This window comes from Zeus faber (genome assembly GCF_960531495.2).
Source record: "Zeus faber genome assembly, chromosome: 12".
In the NCBI taxonomy this organism is placed as follows: domain Eukaryota; kingdom Metazoa; phylum Chordata; class Actinopteri; order Zeiformes; family Zeidae; genus Zeus; species Zeus faber.
Genome location: NC_137196.1, coordinates 31,743,746 through 31,762,160, shown reverse-complemented (window position 1 = coordinate 31,762,160; position 18,415 = coordinate 31,743,746). Strand labels below are relative to the sequence as shown.

Genomic DNA, 18,415 nt, shown 5'->3' with positions numbered 1-18,415 from the left:
TGGCGAGGTCGAGACAGACAGGAAGGCGCGTTGGCGAGGTCGAGACAGACAGGAAGCCCCGTTGGCGAGGTCGAGACAAACAGGAAGCCGCGTTGGCGAGGTCGAGACAGACAGGAAGCCGCGTTGGCGAGGTCGAGACAGACAGGAAGCCGCGTTGGCGAGGTCGAGACAGACAGGAAGCCGCGTTGGCGAGGTCGAGACAGACAGGAAGCCGCGTTGGCGAGGTCGAGACAGACAGGAAGCCGCGTTGGCGAGGTCGAGACAGACAGGAAGCCATGTTGGTGAGGTCGAGACAGACAGGAAGCCCTGTTGGCGAGGTCGAGGTCGAGACAGACAGGAAGCCGCGTTGGCGAGGTCGAGACAGACAGGAAGCCGCGTTGGCGAGGTCGAGACAGACAGGAAGCCATGTTGGTGAGGTCAAGACAGACAGGAAGCCATGTTGGTGAGGTCAAGACAGACAGGAAGCCATGTTGGTGAGGTCAAGACAGACAGGAAGCCATGTTGGTGAGGTCAAGACAGACAGGAAGCCATGTTGGTGAGGTCAAGACAGACAGGAAGCCGCGTTGCCGAGGTCGAGACAGACAGGAAGCCCTGTTGGCGAGGTCAAGACAGACAGGAAGCCGCGTTGGCGAGGTCGAGACAGACAGGAAGCCCTGTTGGCGAGGTCAAGACAGACAGGAAGCCGCGTTGGCGAGGTCGAGACAGACAGGAAGCCGCGTTGGCGAGGTCGAGACAGACAGGAAGGCGCGTTGGTGAGGTCAAGACAGACAGGAAGCCATGTTGGTGAGGTCAAGACAGACAGGAAGCCATGTTGGTGAGGTCAAGACAGACAGGAAGCCATGTTGGTGAGGTCAAGACAGACAGGAAGCCATGTTGGTGAGGTCAAGACAGACAGGAAGCCGCGTTGCCGAGGTCGAGACAGACAGGAAGCCCTGTTGGCGAGGTCAAGACAGACAGGAAGCCGCGTTGGCGAGGTCGAGACAGACAGGAAGCCCTGTTGGCGAGGTCAAGACGGACAGGAAGCCGCGTTGGCGAGGTCGAGACAGACAGGAAGCCATGTTGGCGAGGTCGAGACAGACAGGAAGCCGCGTTGGCGAGGTCGAGACAGACAGGAAGCCATGTTGGCGAGGTCGAGACAGACAGGAAGCCATGTTGGTGAGGTCGAGACAGACAGGAAGCCGCGTCGGCGAGGTCGAGACAGACAGGAAGCCATGTTGGTGAGGTCAAGACAGACAGGAAGCCGCGTTGCCGAGGTCGAGACAGACAGGAAGCCCTGTTGGCGAGGTCGAGACAGACAGGAAGCCGCGTTGGCGAGGTCGAGACAGACAGGAAGCCCTGTTGGCGAGGTCAAGACAGACAGGAAGCCGCGTTGGCGAGGTCGAGACAGACAGGAAGCCGCGTTGGCGAGGTCGAGACAGACAGGAAGCCGCGTTGGTGAGGTCGAGACAGACAGGAAGCCGCGTTGGCGAGGTCGAGACAGACAGGAAGCCGCGTTGGCGAGGTCAAGACAGACAGGAAGCCATGTTGGTGAGGTCAAGACAGACAGGAAGCCGCGTTGGCGAGGTCGAGACAGACAGGAAGCCGCGTTGGCGAGGTCGAGACAGACAGGAAGCCGCGTTGGCGAGGTCGAGACAGACAGGAAGGCGCGTTGGCGAGGTCGAGACAGACAGGAAGCCCCGTTGGCGAGGTCGAGACAAACAGGAAGCCGCGTTGGCGAGGTCGAGACAGACAGGAAGCCGCGTTGGCGAGGTCGAGACAGACAGGAAGCCGCGTTGGCGAGGTCGAGACAGACAGGAAGCCGCGTTGGCGAGGTCGAGACAGACAGGAAGCCGCGTTGGCGAGGTCGAGACAGACAGGAAGCCGCGTTGGCGAGGTCGAGACAGACAGGAAGCCGCGTTGGCGAGGTCGAGACAGACAGGAAGCCATGTTGGTGAGGTCGAGACAGACAGGAAGCCCTGTTGGCGAGGTCGAGGTCGAGACAGACAGGAAGCCGCGTTGGCGAGGTCGAGACAGACAGGAAGCCGCGTTGGCGAGGTCGAGACAGACAGGAAGCCATGTTGGTGAGGTCAAGACAGACAGGAAGCCGCGTTGGCGAGGTCGAGACAGACAGGAAGCCATGTTGGCGAGGTCGAGACAGACAGGAAGCCGCGTTGGCGAGGTCGAGACAGACAGGAAGCCATGTTGGCGAGGTCGAGACAGACAGGAAGCCCTGTTGGCGAGGTCGAGGTCGAGACAGACAGGAAGCCGCGTTGGCGAGGTCGAGACAGACAGGAAGCCGCGTTGGCGAGGTCGAGACAGACAGGAAGCCATGTTGGTGAGGTCAAGACAGACAGGAAGCCGCGTTGGCGAGGTCGAGACAGACAGGAAGCCATGTTGGCGAGGTCGAGACAGACAGGAAGCCGCGTTGGCGAGGTCGAGACAGACAGGAAGCCATGTTGGCGAGGTCGAGACAGACAGGAAGCCATGTTGGTGAGGTCGAGACAGACAGGAAGCCGCGTCGGCGAGGTCGAGACAGACAGGAAGCCATGTTGGTGAGGTCAAGACAGACAGGAAGCCGCGTTGCCGAGGTCGAGACAGACAGGAAGCCCTGTTGGCGAGGTCAAGACAGACAGGAAGCCGCGTTGGCGAGGTCGAGACAGACAGGAAGCCCTGTTGGCGAGGTCAAGACAGACAGGAAGCCGCGTTGGCGAGGTCGAGACAGACAGGAAGCCGCGTTGGCGAGGTCGAGACAGACAGGAAGCCGCGTTGGCGAGGTCGAGACAGACAGGAAGCCGCGTTGGCGAGGTCGAGACAGACAGGAAGCCGCGTTGGCGAGGTCAAGACAGACAGGAAGCCATGTTGGTGAGGTCAAGACAGACAGGAAGCCGTGTTGGTGAGGTCGAGACAGACAGGAAGCCGCGTTGGCGAGGTCGAGACAGACAGGAAGCCGCGTTGGCGAGGTCGAGACAGACAGGAAGGCGCGTTGGCGAGGTCGAGACAGACAGGAAGCCCCGTTGGCGAGGTCGAGACAAACAGGAAGCCGCGTTGGCGAGGTCGAGACAGACAGGAAGCCGCGTTGGCGAGGTCGAGACAGACAGGAAGCCGCGTTGGCGAGGTCGAGACAGACAGGAAGCCGCGTTGGCGAGGTCGAGACAGACAGGAAGCCGCGTTGGCGAGGTCGAGACAGACAGGAAGCCGCGTTGGCGAGGTCGAGACAGACAGGAAGCCATGTTGGTGAGGTCGAGACAGACAGGAAGCCCTGTTGGCGAGGTCGAGGTCGAGACAGACAGGAAGCCGCGTTGGCGAGGTCGAGACAGACAGGAAGCCGCGTTGGCGAGGTCGAGACAGACAGGAAGCCATGTTGGTGAGGTCAAGACAGACAGGAAGCCGTGTTGGTGAGGTCGAGACAGACAGGAAGCCATGTTGGTGAGGTCAAGACAGACAGGAAGCCATGTTGGTGAGGTCAAGACAGACAGGAAGCCGCGTTGGTGAGGTCAAGACAGACAGGAAGCCGCGTTGGAGAGGTCAAGACAGACAGGAAGCCATGTTGGTGAGGTCAAGACAGACAGGATGCCGCGTTGGCGAGGTCGAGACAGACAGGAAGCCGCGTTGGCGAGGTCGAGACAGACAGGATGCCGCGTTGGCGAGGTCGAGACAGACAGGAAGCCATGTTGGTGAGGTCAAGACAGACAGGAAGCCATGTTGGTGAGGTCAAGACAGACAGGATGCCGCGTTGGCGAGGTCGAGACAGACAGGAAGCCGCGTTGGCGAGGTCGAGACAGACAGGATGCCGCGTTGGCGAGGTCGAGACAGACAGGAAGCCGCGTTGGCGAGGTCGAGACAGACAGGAAGCCGCGTTGCCGAGGTCGAGACAGACAGGAAGCCGCGTTGTCGAGGTCGAGACAGACAGGAAGCCGCGTTGGCGAGGTCGAGACAGACAGGAAGCCATGTTGGTGAGGTCGAGACAGACAGGAAGCCGTGTTGGTGAGGTCAAGACAGACAGGAAGCCCTGTTGGTGAGGTCAAGACAGACAGGAAGCCATGTTGGTGAGGTCAAGACAGACAGGAAGCCATGTTGGTGAGGTCAAGACAGACAGGAAGCCATGTTGGCGAGGTCGAGACAGACAGGAAGCCATGTTGGTGAGGTCAAGACAGACAGGAAGCCGTGTTGGTGAGGTCAAGACAGACAGGAAGCCCTGTTGGTGAGGTCAAGACAGACAGGAAGCCGTGTTGGTGAGGTCAAGACAGACAGGAAGCCGCGTTGGCGAGGTCGAGACAGACAGGAAGCCGCGTTGGCGAGGTCGAGACAGACAGGAAGCCGCGTTGGCGAGGTCGAGACAGACAGGAAGGCGCGTTGGCGAGGTCGAGACAGACAGGAAGCCCCGTTGGCGAGGTCGAGACAAACAGGAAGCCGCGTTGGCGAGGTCGAGACAGACAGGAAGCCGCGTTGGCGAGGTCGAGACAGACAGGAAGCCGCGTTGGCGAGGTCGAGACAGACAGGAAGCCGCGTTGGCGAGGTCGAGACAGACAGGAAGCCGCGTTGGCGAGGTCGAGACAGACAGGAAGCCGCGTTGGCGAGGTCGAGACAGACAGGAAGCCGCGTTGGCGAGGTCGAGACAGACAGGAAGCCATGTTGGTGAGGTCGAGACAGACAGGAAGCCCTGTTGGCGAGGTCGAGGTCGAGACAGACAGGAAGCCGCGTTGGCGAGGTCGAGACAGACAGGAAGCCGCGTTGGCGAGGTCGAGACAGACAGGAAGCCATGTTGGTGAGGTCAAGACAGACAGGAAGCCGCGTTGGCGAGGTCGAGACAGACAGGAAGCCATGTTGGCGAGGTCGAGACAGACAGGAAGCCGCGTTGGCGAGGTCGAGACAGACAGGAAGCCATGTTGGCGAGGTCGAGACAGACAGGAAGCCCTGTTGGCGAGGTCGAGGTCGAGACAGACAGGAAGCCGCGTTGGCGAGGTCGAGACAGACAGGAAGCCGCGTTGGCGAGGTCGAGACAGACAGGAAGCCATGTTGGTGAGGTCAAGACAGACAGGAAGCCGCGTTGGCGAGGTCGAGACAGACAGGAAGCCATGTTGGCGAGGTCGAGACAGACAGGAAGCCGCGTTGGCGAGGTCGAGACAGACAGGAAGCCATGTTGGCGAGGTCGAGACAGACAGGAAGCCATGTTGGTGAGGTCGAGACAGACAGGAAGCCGCGTCGGCGAGGTCGAGACAGACAGGAAGCCATGTTGGTGAGGTCAAGACAGACAGGAAGCCGCGTTGCCGAGGTCGAGACAGACAGGAAGCCCTGTTGGCGAGGTCAAGACAGACAGGAAGCCGCGTTGGCGAGGTCAAGACAGACAGGAAGCCCTGTTGGCGAGGTCAAGACAGACAGGAAGCCGCGTTGGCGAGGTCGAGACAGACAGGAAGCCGCGTTGGCGAGGTCGAGACAGACAGGAAGCCGCGTTGGCGAGGTCGAGACAGACAGGAAGCCGCGTTGGCGAGGTCGAGACAGACAGGAAGCCGCGTTGGCGAGGTCAAGACAGACAGGAAGCCATGTTGGTGAGGTCAAGACAGACAGGAAGCCGTGTTGGTGAGGTCGAGACAGACAGGAAGCCGCGTTGGCGAGGTCGAGACAGACAGGAAGCCGCGTTGGCGAGGTCGAGACAGACAGGAAGGCGCGTTGGCGAGGTCGAGACAGACAGGAAGCCCCGTTGGCGAGGTCGAGACAAACAGGAAGCCGCGTTGGCGAGGTCGAGACAGACAGGAAGCCGCGTTGGCGAGGTCGAGACAGACAGGAAGCCGCGTTGGCGAGGTCGAGACAGACAGGAAGCCGCGTTGGCGAGGTCGAGACAGACAGGAAGCCGCGTTGGCGAGGTCGAGACAGACAGGAAGCCGCGTTGGCGAGGTCGAGACAGACAGGAAGCCATGTTGGTGAGGTCGAGACAGACAGGAAGCCCTGTTGGCGAGGTCGAGGTCGAGACAGACAGGAAGCCGCGTTGGCGAGGTCGAGACAGACAGGAAGCCGCGTTGGCGAGGTCGAGACAGACAGGAAGCCATGTTGGTGAGGTCAAGACAGACAGGAAGCCGTGTTGGTGAGGTCGAGACAGACAGGAAGCCATGTTGGTGAGGTCAAGACAGACAGGAAGCCGCGTTGGTGAGGTCAAGACAGACAGGAAGCCGCGTTGGAGAGGTCAAGACAGACAGGAAGCCATGTTGGTGAGGTCAAGACAGACAGGATGCCGCGTTGGCGAGGTCGAGACAGACAGGAAGCCGCGTTGGCGAGGTCGAGACAGACAGGATGCCGCGTTGGCGAGGTCGAGACAGACAGGAAGCCATGTTGGTGAGGTCAAGACAGACAGGAAGCCATGTTGGTGAGGTCAAGACAGACAGGATGCCGCGTTGGCGAGGTCGAGACAGACAGGAAGCCGCGTTGGCGAGGTCGAGACAGACAGGATGCCGCGTTGGCGAGGTCGAGACAGACAGGAAGCCGCGTTGGCGAGGTCGAGACAGACAGGAAGCCGCGTTGCCGAGGTCGAGACAGACAGGAAGCCGCGTTGGCGAGGTCGAGACAGACAGGAAGCCGCGTTGGCGAGGTCGAGACAGACAGGAAGCCATGTTGGTGAGGTCGAGACAGACAGGAAGCCGTGTTGGTGAGGTCAAGACAGACAGGAAGCCCTGTTGGTGAGGTCAAGACAGACAGGAAGCCATGTTGGTGAGGTCAAGACAGACAGGAAGCCATGTTGGTGAGGTCAAGACAGACAGGAAGCCATGTTGGCGAGGTCGAGACAGACAGGAAGCCATGTTGGTGAGGTCAAGACAGACAGGAAGCCGTGTTGGTGAGGTCAAGACAGACAGGAAGCCCTGTTGGTGAGGTCAAGACAGACAGGAAGCCGTGTTGGTGAGGTCAAGACAGACAGGAAGCCATGTTGGTGAGGTCGAGACAGACAGGAAGCCGCGTTGGCGAGGTCGAGACAGACAGGAAGCCGCGTTGGCGAGGTCGAGACAGACAGGAAGCCGCGTTGGCGAGGTCGAGACAGACAGGAAGCCGCGTTGGCGAGGTCGAGACAGACAGGAAGCCGCGTTGGCGAGGTCGAGACAGACAGGAAGCCGCGTTGGCGAGGTCGAGACAGACAGGAAGCCGCGTTGGCGAGGTCGAGACAGACAGGAAGCCGCGTTGGCGAGGTCGAGACAGACAGGAAGCCGCGTTGGCGAGGTCGAGACAGACAGGAAGCCGCGTTGGCGAGGTCGAGACAGACAGGAAGCCGCGTTGGCGAGGTCGAGACAGACAGGAAGCCGCGTTGGCGAGGTCGAGACAGACAGGATGCCGCGTTGGCGAGGTCGAGACAGACAGGAAGCCGCGTTGGCGAGGTCGAGACAGACAGGATGCCGCGTTGGCGAGGTCGAGACAGACAGGAAGCCGCGTTGGCGAGGTCGAGACAGACAGGAAGCCTTGTTGGCGAGGTCGAGACAGACAGGAAGCCGTGTTGGCGAGGTCGAGACAGACAGGAAGCCATGTTGGTGAGGTCGAGACAGACAGGAAGCCCTGTTGGCGAGGTCGAGGTCGAGACAGACAGGAAGCCGCGTTGGCGAGGTCGAGACAGACAGGAAGCCGCGTTGGCGAGGTCGAGACAGACAGGAAGCCATGTTGGTGAGGTCAAGACAGACAGGAAGCCATGTTGGTGAGGTCAAGACAGACAGGAAGCCATGTTGGTGAGGTCAAGACAGACAGGAAGCCATGTTGGTGAGGTCAAGACAGACAGGAAGCCATGTTGGTGAGGTCAAGACAGACAGGAAGCCGCGTTGGCGAGGTCGAGAAAGACAGGAAGCCGCGTTGGCGAGGTCGAGACAGACAGGAAGCCGCGTTGGCGAGGTCGAGACAGACAGGAAGGCGCGTTGGCGAGGTCGAGACAGACAGGAAGCCCCGTTGGCGAGGTCGAGACAAACAGGAAGCCGCGTTGGCGAGGTCGAGACAGACAGGAAGCCGCGTTGGCGAGGTCGAGACAGACAGGAAGCCGCGTTGGCGAGGTCGAGACAGACAGGAAGCCGCGTTGGCGAGGTCGAGACAGACAGGAAGCCGCGTTGGCGAGGTCGAGACAGACAGGAAGCCGCGTTGGCGAGGTCGAGACAGACAGGAAGCCGCGTTGGCGAGGTCGAGACAGACAGGAAGCCATGTTGGTGAGGTCGAGACAGACAGGAAGCCCTGTTGGCGAGGTCGAGGTCGAGACAGACAGGAAGCCGCGTTGGCGAGGTCGAGACAGACAGGAAGCCGCGTTGGCGAGGTCGAGACAGACAGGAAGCCATGTTGGTGAGGTCAAGACAGACAGGAAGCCATGTTGGTGAGGTCAAGACAGACAGGAAGCCATGTTGGTGAGGTCAAGACAGACAGGAAGCCATGTTGGTGAGGTCAAGACAGACAGGAAGCCATGTTGGTGAGGTCAAGACAGACAGGAAGCCATGTCGGTGAGGTCAAGACAGACAGGAAGCCCTGTCGGCGAGGTCGAGACAGACAGGAAGCCGCGTCGGCGAGGTCGAGACAGACAGGAAGCCGCGTCGGCGAGGTCGAGACAGACAGGAAGCCGCGTCGGCGAGGTCGAGACAGACAGGAAGCCGCGTTGGCGAGGTCGAGACAGACAGGAAGCCGCGTTGGCGAGGTCGAGACAGACAGGAAGCCGCGTTGGCGAGGTCGAGACAGACAGGAAGCCGCCTTGGCGAGGTCGAGACAGACAGGAAGCCGCCTTGGCGAGGTCGAGACAGGAAGGAAGCCGCGTTGGCGAGGTCGAGACAGACAGGAAGCCGCGTTGGCGAGGTCGAGACAGGAAGGAAGCCGCGTTGGCGAGGTCGAGACAGACAGGAAGCCGCGTTGGCGAGGTCGAGACAGACAGGAAGCCCTGTTGGCGAGGTCGAGACAGACAGGAAGCCGCGTTGGCGAGGTCGAGACAGGTAGGACGCCGCGTTGGCGAGGTCGAGACAGACAGGAAGCCTTGTTGGTGCGGTCGAGACAGACAGGAAGCCGCGTTGGCGAGGTCGAGACAGACAGGAAGCCGCGTTGGCGAGGTCGAGACAGGAAGGAAGCCGCGTTGGCGAGGTCGAGACAGACAGGAAGCCCCGTTGGCGAGGTCGAGACAGACAGGAAGCCGCGTTGGCGAGGTCGAGACAGACAGGAAGCCCTGTTGGCGAGGTCGAGACAGACAGGAAGCCGCGTGGGCGAGGTCGAGACAGACAGGAAGCCGCGTTGGCGAGGTCCAGACAGACAGGAAGCCGCGTTGGCGAGGTCGAGACAGACAGGAAGCCCTGTTGGCGAGGTCGAGACAGACAGGAAGCCGCGTGGGCGAGGTCGAGACAGACAGGAAGCCGCGTTGGCGAGGTCGAGACAGACAGGAAGCCTGGTTGGCGAGGTCGAGGTCGAGACAGACAGGAAGCCGTGTTGGCGAGGTCGAGACAGACAGGAAGCCTTGTTGGCGAGGTCGAGACAGACAGGAAGCCGCGTTGGCGAGGTCGAGACAGACAGGAAGCCGCGTTGGCGAGGTCGAGACAGACAGGAAGCCGCGTTGGCGAGGTCGAGACAGACAGGAAGCCGCGTTGGCGAGGTCGAGACAGACAGGAAGCCCTGTTGGCGAGGTCGAGACAGACAGGAAGCCGCGTTGGCGAGGTCGAGACAGACAGGAAGCCATGTTGGCGAGGTCGAGACAGACAGGAAGCCATGTTGGCGAGGTCAAGACAGACAGGAAGCCATGTTGGTGAGGTCAAGACAGACAGGAAGCCATGTTGGTGAGGTCAAGACAGACAGGAAGCCATGTTGGTGAGGTCAAGACAGACAGGAAGCCATGTTGGTGAGGTCAAGACAGACAGGAAGCCTTGTTGGTGAGGTCAAGACAGACAGGAAGCCATGTTGGTGAGGTCAAGACAGACAGGAAGCCCTGTTGGCGAGGTCGAGGTCGAGACAGACAGGAAGCCATGTTGGTGAGGTCGAGACAGACAGGAAGCCGCGTTGGCGAGGTCGAGACAGACAGGAAGCCATGTTGGCGAGGTCGAGACAGACAGGAAGCCATGTTGGTGAGGTCGAGACAGACAGGAAGCCGCGTTGGCGAGGTCGAGACAGACAGGAAGCCGCGTTGGCGAGGTCGAGACAGACAGGAAGCCGCGTTGGCGAGGTCGAGACAGACAGGAACCCCTGTTGGCGAGGTCGAGACAGACAGGAAGCCGCGTTGGCGAGGTCCAGACAGACAGGAAGCCGTGTTGCCGAGCCATGTTGGCGAGGTCGAGACAGACAGGAAGCCGCGTTGGCGAGGTCGAGACAGACAGGAAGCCCTGTTGGTGAGGTCAAGACAGACAGGAAGCCGTGTTGCCGAGCCATGTTGGCGAGGTCGAGACAGACAGGAAGCCATGTTGGTGAGGTCGAGACAGACAGGAAGCCGTGTTGCCGAGCCATGTTGGCGAGGTCGAGACAGACAGGAAGCCATGTTGGTGAGGTCGAGACAGACAGGAAGCCCTGTTGGCGAGGTCGAGGTCGAGACAGACAGGAAGTCGCGTTGGCGAGGTCGAGACAGACAGGAAGCCATGTTGGCGAGGTCGAGACAGACAGGAAGCCATGTTGGTGAGGTCGAGACAGACAGGAAGCCGCGTTGGCGAGGTCGAGACAGACAGCAAGCCGCGTTGGCGAGGTCGAGACAGACAGGAAGCCGCGTTGGCGAGGTCGAGACAGACAGGAAGCCGCGTTGGCGAGGTCCAGACAGACAGGAACCCCTGTTGGCGAGGTCGAGACAGACAGGATGCCGCGTTGGCGAGGTCCAGACAGACAGGAAGCCGTGTTGCCGAGCCATGTTGGCGAGGTCGAGGTCGAGACAGACAGGATGCCGCGTTGGCGAGGTCGAGACAGACAGGAAGCCGCGTTGGCGAGGTCGAGACAGACAGGAAGCCCTGTTGGCGAGGTCGAGACAGACAGGAAGCCGCGTGGGCGAGGTCGAGACAGACAGGAAGCCGCGTTGGCGAGGTCGAGACAGACAGGAAGCCTGGTTGGCGAGGTCGAGGTCGAGACAGACAGGAAGCCGTGTTGGCGAGGTCGAGACAGACAGGAAGCCTTGTTGGCGAGGTCGAGACAGACAGGAAGCCGCGTTGGCGAGGTCGAGACAGACAGGAAGCCGCGTTGGCGAGGTCGAGACAGACAGGAAGCCCTGTTGGCGAGGTCGAGACAGACAGGAAGCCGCGTTGGCGAGGTCGAGACAGACAGGAAGCCATGTTGGCGAGGTCGAGACAGACAGGAAGCCATGTTGGTGAGGTCAAGACAGACAGGAAGCCATGTTGGTGAGGTCAAGACAGACAGGAAGCCCTGTTGGCGAGGTCGAGGTCGAGACAGACAGGAAGCCATGTTGGTGAGGTCGAGACAGACAGGAAGCCGCGTTGGCGAGGTCGAGACAGACAGGAAGCCATGTTGGCGAGGTTGAGACAGACAGGAAGCCATGTTGGTGAGGTCGAGACAGACAGGAAGCCGCGTTGGCGAGGTCGAGACAGACAGGAAGCCGCGTTGGCGAGGTCGAGACAGACAGGAAGCCGTGTTGGCGAGGTCGAGACAGACAGGAACCCCTGTTGGCGAGGTCGAGACAGACAGGAAGCCGCGTTGGCGAGGTCCAGACAGACAGGAAGCCGTGTTGCCGAGCCATGTTGGCGAGGTCGAGACAGACAGGAAGCCGCGTTGGCGAGGTCGAGACAGACAGGAAGCCCTGTTGGTGAGGTCAAGACAGACAGGAAGCCGTGTTGCCGAGCCATGTTGGCGAGGTCGAGACAGACAGGAAGCCATGTTGGTGAGGTCGAGACAGACAGGAAGCCGTGTTGCCGAGCCATGTTGGCGAGGTCGAGACAGACAGGAAGCCGCGTTGGCGAGGTCGAGACAGACAGGAAGCCATGTTGGTGAGGTCGAGACAGACAGGAAGCCCTGTTGGCGAGGTCGAGGTCGAGACAGACAGGAAGTCGCGTTGGCGAGGTCGAGACAGACAGGAAGCCATGTTGGCGAGGTCGAGACAGACAGGAAGCCATGTTGGTGAGGTCGAGACAGACAGGAAGCCGCGTTGGCGAGGTCGAGACAGACAGCAAGCCGCGTTGGCGAGGTCGAGACAGACAGGAAGCCGCGTTGGCGAGGTCGAGACAGACAGGAAGCCGCGTTGGCGAGGTCCAGACAGACAGGAACCCCTGTTGGCGAGGTCGAGACAGACAGGATGCCGCGTTGGCGAGGTCCAGACAGACAGGAAGCCGTGTTGCCGAGCCATGTTGGCGAGGTTGAGGTCGAGACAGACAGGAAGCCGCGTTGGCGAGGTCGAGACAGACAGGAAGCCGCGTTGGCGAGGTCGAGACAGACAGGAAGCCATGTTGGCGAGGTCGAGACAGACAGGAAGCCGCGTTGGCGAGGTCGAGACAGACAGGAAGCCATGTTGGCGAGGTCGAGACAGACAGGAAGCCATGTTGGTGAGGTCGAGACAGACAGGAAGCCGCGTTGGCGAGGTCGAGACAGACAGGAAGCCATGTTGGCGAGGTCGAGACAGACAGGAAGCCATGTTGGTGAGGTCGAGACAGACAGGAAGCCGCGTTGGCGAGGTCGAGACAGACAGGAAGCCGCGTTGGCGAGGTCGAGACAGACAGGAAGCCGCGTTGGCGAGGTCGAGACAGACAGGAACCCCTGTTGGCGAGGTCGAGACAGACAGGAAGCCGCGTTGGCGAGTTCCAGACAGACAGGAAGCCGCGTTGGCGAGTTCCAGACAGACAGGAAGCCGTGTTGCCGAGCCATGTTGGCGAGGTCGAGACAGACAGGAAGTTAGTTGCTAGTTGGACTGGGCAGTACAGACTCCCGGGGACAGGAGGACGCAGGACGGTCATTCTGCCAAATGCATTGTGGGATACTTGTCTGTCCCAAGTCCACACAAGTCACCACCCATGCATCCTCCATCAAATGGGCGGAGCAAGTCCACATCCTGGCATTTGGACTGGACTTGGCTTGATGCGTACTTTGAATTGGAACAGTACTTGGGCTGCTACTGATGACGTTTCACAAGTACACACAAGAACACAAGTACACACAAGTACACAAGAACAGAGAAGAACACATTTGAGAAAGGGTCGAAGCCATGTTGGTCAGGTTGAGACGGACAGGGTGGAGGGATGGGTGGAGGGATGGTTTTTATCACAAGTCGCTCATGTCTTCAATGTGTTTCAGGTGAGCTGCAGTTCCAGAGAGTGACAGTTCAAGTCGGACCCCGACGAGGGGCCCTGGAACCTTCCAGAGGCCCCAGAGCCCGGCTCGGGGCCCCGGACCCCTCCAGGGAGCGGCTCGGGGCCCCGGACCCCTCCAGGGAGCGGCTCGGGGCCCCGGACCCCTCCAAAGAGCGGCTCGGGGCCCCGGACCCCTCCAGGGAGCAGCTCGGGGCCCCGGACCCCTCCAGGGAGCAGCTCGGGGCCCCGGACCCCTCCGGTGATGCTGGTGATGCTGGACACAGAAAGGTAGCTGTCTGCTGGTTACAGCTGTTGGTAGAATGTTTGTAGAATTAGAAAACCCTGAACGTGAGGGCGTGGCATACTGTTTACAAATACTGTATGACTGTAGTACTGTAGTACTGTATTAGTACTGTAGTACATCACAATAAACATAGCACCGTAGTTCCTCAAAGAGTGAGCGGGGCCGTTAGCACCTGAGCTGCAGAGGGTTCCAGGTCGTCACTGGAGTTCATGTCTAAACCTCTTTAATAAATATATTTGATATGTTATTATGAATTTGAATCAAATCCGCCTGGTTGCCATGACAACACATGTTTGGTGAAAGAGAGAACCGGTATCCGCCCTGAAAGCACTTGGTCGCCGACAGGGGAATCGCCTTGAACGCATCACTTCCTGCTCCGGAGAGCGGGAGCTGTGAGGGCGTCGGCCCAGTAGGAAACGGAGTAAATGAAATACATCTACACTAAAAACACAGACAACGTGGCTCCTTCTTATCTGTGGTCGTAGGCCCCGCCCCCGCCTCTTCACGTGTTTATTTGAGGCAGTTTTGCTGAAATCCATCTGACAATGTCTTGTTAATCATGCACCGCTTTGTTTTGGTCTTGTTACCATGGTGATGGATCCTGTTTCCCGACACTCTGCGCTGGGATCCCAGGCGGTCGCCATCAAGGTAGAGGAAGAGGAAGATGAGGAAGACTGGAGGTCCACGGAGCAGGACGGTGAGTGGCCCAGCGGCACGAGGCTCCTTTAAGCCTGGAAACACAGCCACGCCCTCTTTGGGCTCCTCCTGGTTTCTACGCCGCGTTGAGAGAGAAAAGTCGTTTGAAGCAGATGTTAAAATGTCCTGAAGGACGAAACGTTTCATGTTTGGTTTCCTTCGTGTCACCGCAGCCGCTCCGTCGCCGCCTGGCGCCGCGGCCGAGGCTCCGCCCCCGGTCGCCAAAAGCGAAGCCTCCCCGTCGCCCAGCGGCGCGTCGTGTTCCTGGTCGGGCGGGGAGCCCCGCCCCCTCTCGCCCCCCAAACCGGCGGAGCCCGACGCCTTCGACCGCCTGCGGCTCCGGCACGCGCCCCCCGCCTCCCAGAGCCGCCCCCCGGAGGAGCCGGGCTGCTCCTACGCCCGGGTCGGCGCGCCGGCCCCCTCGGAGGCGGGGGGCGCCGGCTTCCTGTTCGGCGGCGACGGCGAGGACGGCCGGCGGAGGGCGGCGCCCGGCGGAGACAAACTCAACGCGGCGTCCGGGGAGGAGGCGGCGGCCGCGGTAAACACCTTCCCGCTGCAGGCGGCGCTAGAGGTGAGTCAGCAAAAAGCAGAGTTACTATTCAAACCGTTCGGTGTTAATACACTGATGTGACACCATCACGTCCGGATCCCGGTTCCGGCGCCGTGTTTTACCGTTGTGACCCCGGACGGCGGACTAACCGCACGGTCGCTCATCCTCCAGGACGACTGGCTCTCCCCGGACTCCTTCTCCGGAGGCCCCGCCCCCTCGGAGGCCCCCGGGGGCCGCACCTTCTCCTGCGGCTTCTGCGGCAAGCGCCTGGCGTGCCTGAAGAACCTGAAGACGCACATGCGCGTGCACACGGGCGAGAAGCCGTTCGGCTGCGCGCTGTGCAGCAAGCGCTTCTCCGACTCCAGCAACCTGAAGCGGCACCAGAGCGTCCACACCGGGGAGAAGCGCTACGGCTGCGTCCAGTGCGGGAAGCGCTTCGCTCAGTCGGGCTCCCTCAAGGTGCACATGAGCGTGCACCTGGGCTGCAAGCAGTTCCGCTGCGCGCGCTGCGGCAAGACCTTCATCTCGGCCAGCCACCTGAGGAGGCACGCCGCGCTGCACCAGGGCGGCCAGGGCCTCCCCCCGTCCCATAACCAACACCTCTACGCGCAACAGTGACGTCGACAGGGAAGCCGCTCGGGGTCCGGCGGGGAAGTCCCGTTGACGTCGCCGTGACGACGCTCGATGGACACGCCGCTAAAGACCGAAACAAAATCATTTCTATCAAATTCAAGATGTTTTTATTTTTTTATCCGTCTGAGAGGACACGCCCCCCAAAGCAGGAAGTGCTGCTGCGTTCGTGGGAAAAGTGTAAGATGGGGTTTTCTCGACACGTCAGGATCTGACTCCGTCACCACGTGGGTGTTGATCTGCAGCGGGAGGTGCAGAGGGCGGAGGCTGCGACGGAGGCTTCCTCCTTCCTGTGATACTGAGCGTCACCCACTCGTGCGACTCCTGTTTTATGATGAAATTCCTTCGATGTCACGGCGACAGATTGAGGTGAAATGAAGAAATGAACGTTACACGTTTCATACCTTCTGGTAATAAACTGCTCCATCACCACAGCGGCTGCTGCTGCTGCTGCTTCTGCTTCTTCTTCTTCCGTCTAATCAGTCGTCTCCAGCTGCTCCGGTTTCACTTTTGTTGTAATTATTGTATAATGATTATGGTGTAAATATTATTGATGTCGTTCAAATAAATCCCACAATGATGATGATGATGAGTTTTGAAAAGCGTCTTGTGATTCACACTGAACAAGCAGAGAATTCATTTAATGGAGGCTGAATATTAACATTGACATTAAAGTGGTAATCCATGAGATTATTTTGTAATAATTTTTAAATGTGATATTTATTCAGCAGATACTGGATAAGAACCATCGTTCTACAGGTGCTTTTCTGTACAATGTTTCCAGTGTTGGTGGCGGTTGGTGGCGGTGTCCGCCACAGCAGGCGATGCTCCATGTGAACTTGTTCAAGCAACGTCTCTGGTTGTGATCAGTAAACTCGACAGGAATGAAATGAGAAAATATTTATTGATCTCTAAAAAAACACATCATCTAAAAGTACAGATCCACTAAGAGCGAAGAGGTGGTTAATATTTAATTATAATATTTAAACTACGTCAGCTCCACGCAGGGAGGTGGCGTCACTGTGCTGCTTCAACTCTAAATAATATTTCAAACATGAAAACAGAGATAAACAGAAATAAACAGGAAGTGCGTTACATTTCAATGCAGTTGTAATGTTGTAATGTACATTTCAGTTCACGTCACAAAGCAACAGCTTATTAGTTATGATGTAATAAAGTAAATAGTGGTTCCAGGCAGCGGTGGGCGTGGTCATTCCAGGCAGCGGTGGGCGTGGTTCTTGTTTTGACGTCGAGCATTTGGAACGTTTGTTGTTCTTAAGAACAGCTACAAAACACTCCATCCACCTCCATCCTCCACATGTTTTGTAACAAACAGCAGGTGGTGCTCAACTACCACCACCTGTGGTATTCAAAGTGTGGGTGGTGGCCCCCCTGTGGGTCACAGACAAGCTGAGTTTTTTATAAATACACATTAAAAAAAAGAGCATTGAACAACTTGTACATGGATATCAGAGCCATGAACACACATTAAAAATATAAGATATAATAACAATAATAATATAATAATGATGAAATGGACTTTAATACTTATTTTACATCTTAAATGTATATTTTCCTTTTATCCTTCACAGCAGATTCTGTTTTCACATCAACACAAAGTCATAATTACATACAAATCCTACGACAACAGAACGTCTGGATCTGACTTCGTCCTCCAACAACTTTATATGTTGACAAAATGAGCTTTTTTGTGTTTGTTTTACTAAATTTGGCTTTTTGAGCAGATCAACAGAAAAACACTTGACGCTGTGACTGGTTCCCAGTTGAAAAACACGTCTTCGTGATCGGATCAAGAACCTCAGCGCTGCGTCAGCACCACCTACAGGACACGTCTGGAGTCTGATATAAACGTCATGAAAGATGGAGAAGTGCCGAGCAGCAGGTGGAGGAGGTTTGGGGCTCAACTCGTAGCAGAGAGATGCTAACGGCTAACACAGAGCCACGGAGCAGCGCCGTGGAGACGCTTCACTTTGTAGTCGTAAGGTTTGGTTCGCGAAGGCAGAAAGTCCAGATGTGGGAGTCAGGGCGAGGGAGGTGGGACCAGAACCTGCGACCCGACACCTGGCGACTTGCGACCCGACGACGGGACGCCTGGCGACCGTGACCCAACACCTGGCGACACCGCAACCCGACGCCTGGCAACCCGACACCCAACGCCTGGCGACCTGATACCCGACACCTGGCGACCTGCAACCCGACACCCAACGCCTGGCGACCTGATACCCGACACCTGGCGACCCGACACCTGGCGACCTGCGACCCGACACCCAACGCCTGGCGACCTGATACCCGACACCTGGCGACCTGCAACCCGACACCCAACGCCTGGCGACCTGATACCCGACACCTGGCGACCCGACACCTGGCGACCTGCAACCCGACACCCAACGCCTGGCGACCTGATACCCGACACCTGGCGACCCGACACCTGGCGACCTGCGACCCGACACCCAACGCCTGGCGACCTGATACCCGACACCTGGCGACCTGCAACCCGACACCCAACGCCTGGCGACCTGATACCCGACACCTGGCGACCTGCGACCCGACACCCAACGCCTGGCGACCTGATACCCGACACCTGGCGACCTGCAACCCGACACCCAACGCCTGGCGACCTGATACCCGACACCTGGCGACCCGACACCTGGCGACCTGCAACCCGACACCCAACGCCTGGCGACCTGATACCCGACACCTGGCGACCTGCAACCCGACACCAAACGCCTGGCGACCTGATACCCGACACCTGGCGACCTGCAACCCGACACCAAACGCCTGGCGACCTGATACCCGACACCTGGCGACCTGCAACCCGACACCAAACGCCTGGCGACCTGATACCCGACACCTGGCGACCCGACACCTGGCGACCTGCGACCCGACACCCAAGGCCTGGCGACCTGATACCCGACACCTGGCAACCCGACACCTGGCGACCTGCAACCCGACACCAAACGCCTGGCGACCTGATACCCGACACCTGGCGACCTGCAACCCGACACCCAACGCCTGGCGACCTGATACCCGACACCTGGTGACCCGCCAACG

General features: G+C 59.2%; 1 protein-coding gene across 1 annotated transcript in view; it reads left to right on the top strand.

Annotated features, from left to right (window-relative positions):
* Positions 1-15,908, top strand: part of LOC307238557 (uncharacterized protein) — a 38,326-nt gene extending 22,418 nt beyond the window's left edge. Inside the window, exons 2-5 of the mRNA XM_080011594.1 lie at positions 13,173-13,451; positions 14,101-14,164; positions 14,337-14,734; positions 14,885-15,908. Of these exons, the coding sequence (XP_079867720.1) occupies positions 13,173-13,451; positions 14,101-14,164; positions 14,337-14,734; positions 14,885-15,331 (1,188 nt within the window). The 3' untranslated portion in view covers positions 15,332-15,908. The remainder of the gene's footprint in view (positions 1-13,172; positions 13,452-14,100; positions 14,165-14,336; positions 14,735-14,884) is intronic.
* The last annotated feature ends 2,507 nt before the right edge of the window (positions 15,909-18,415 follow it).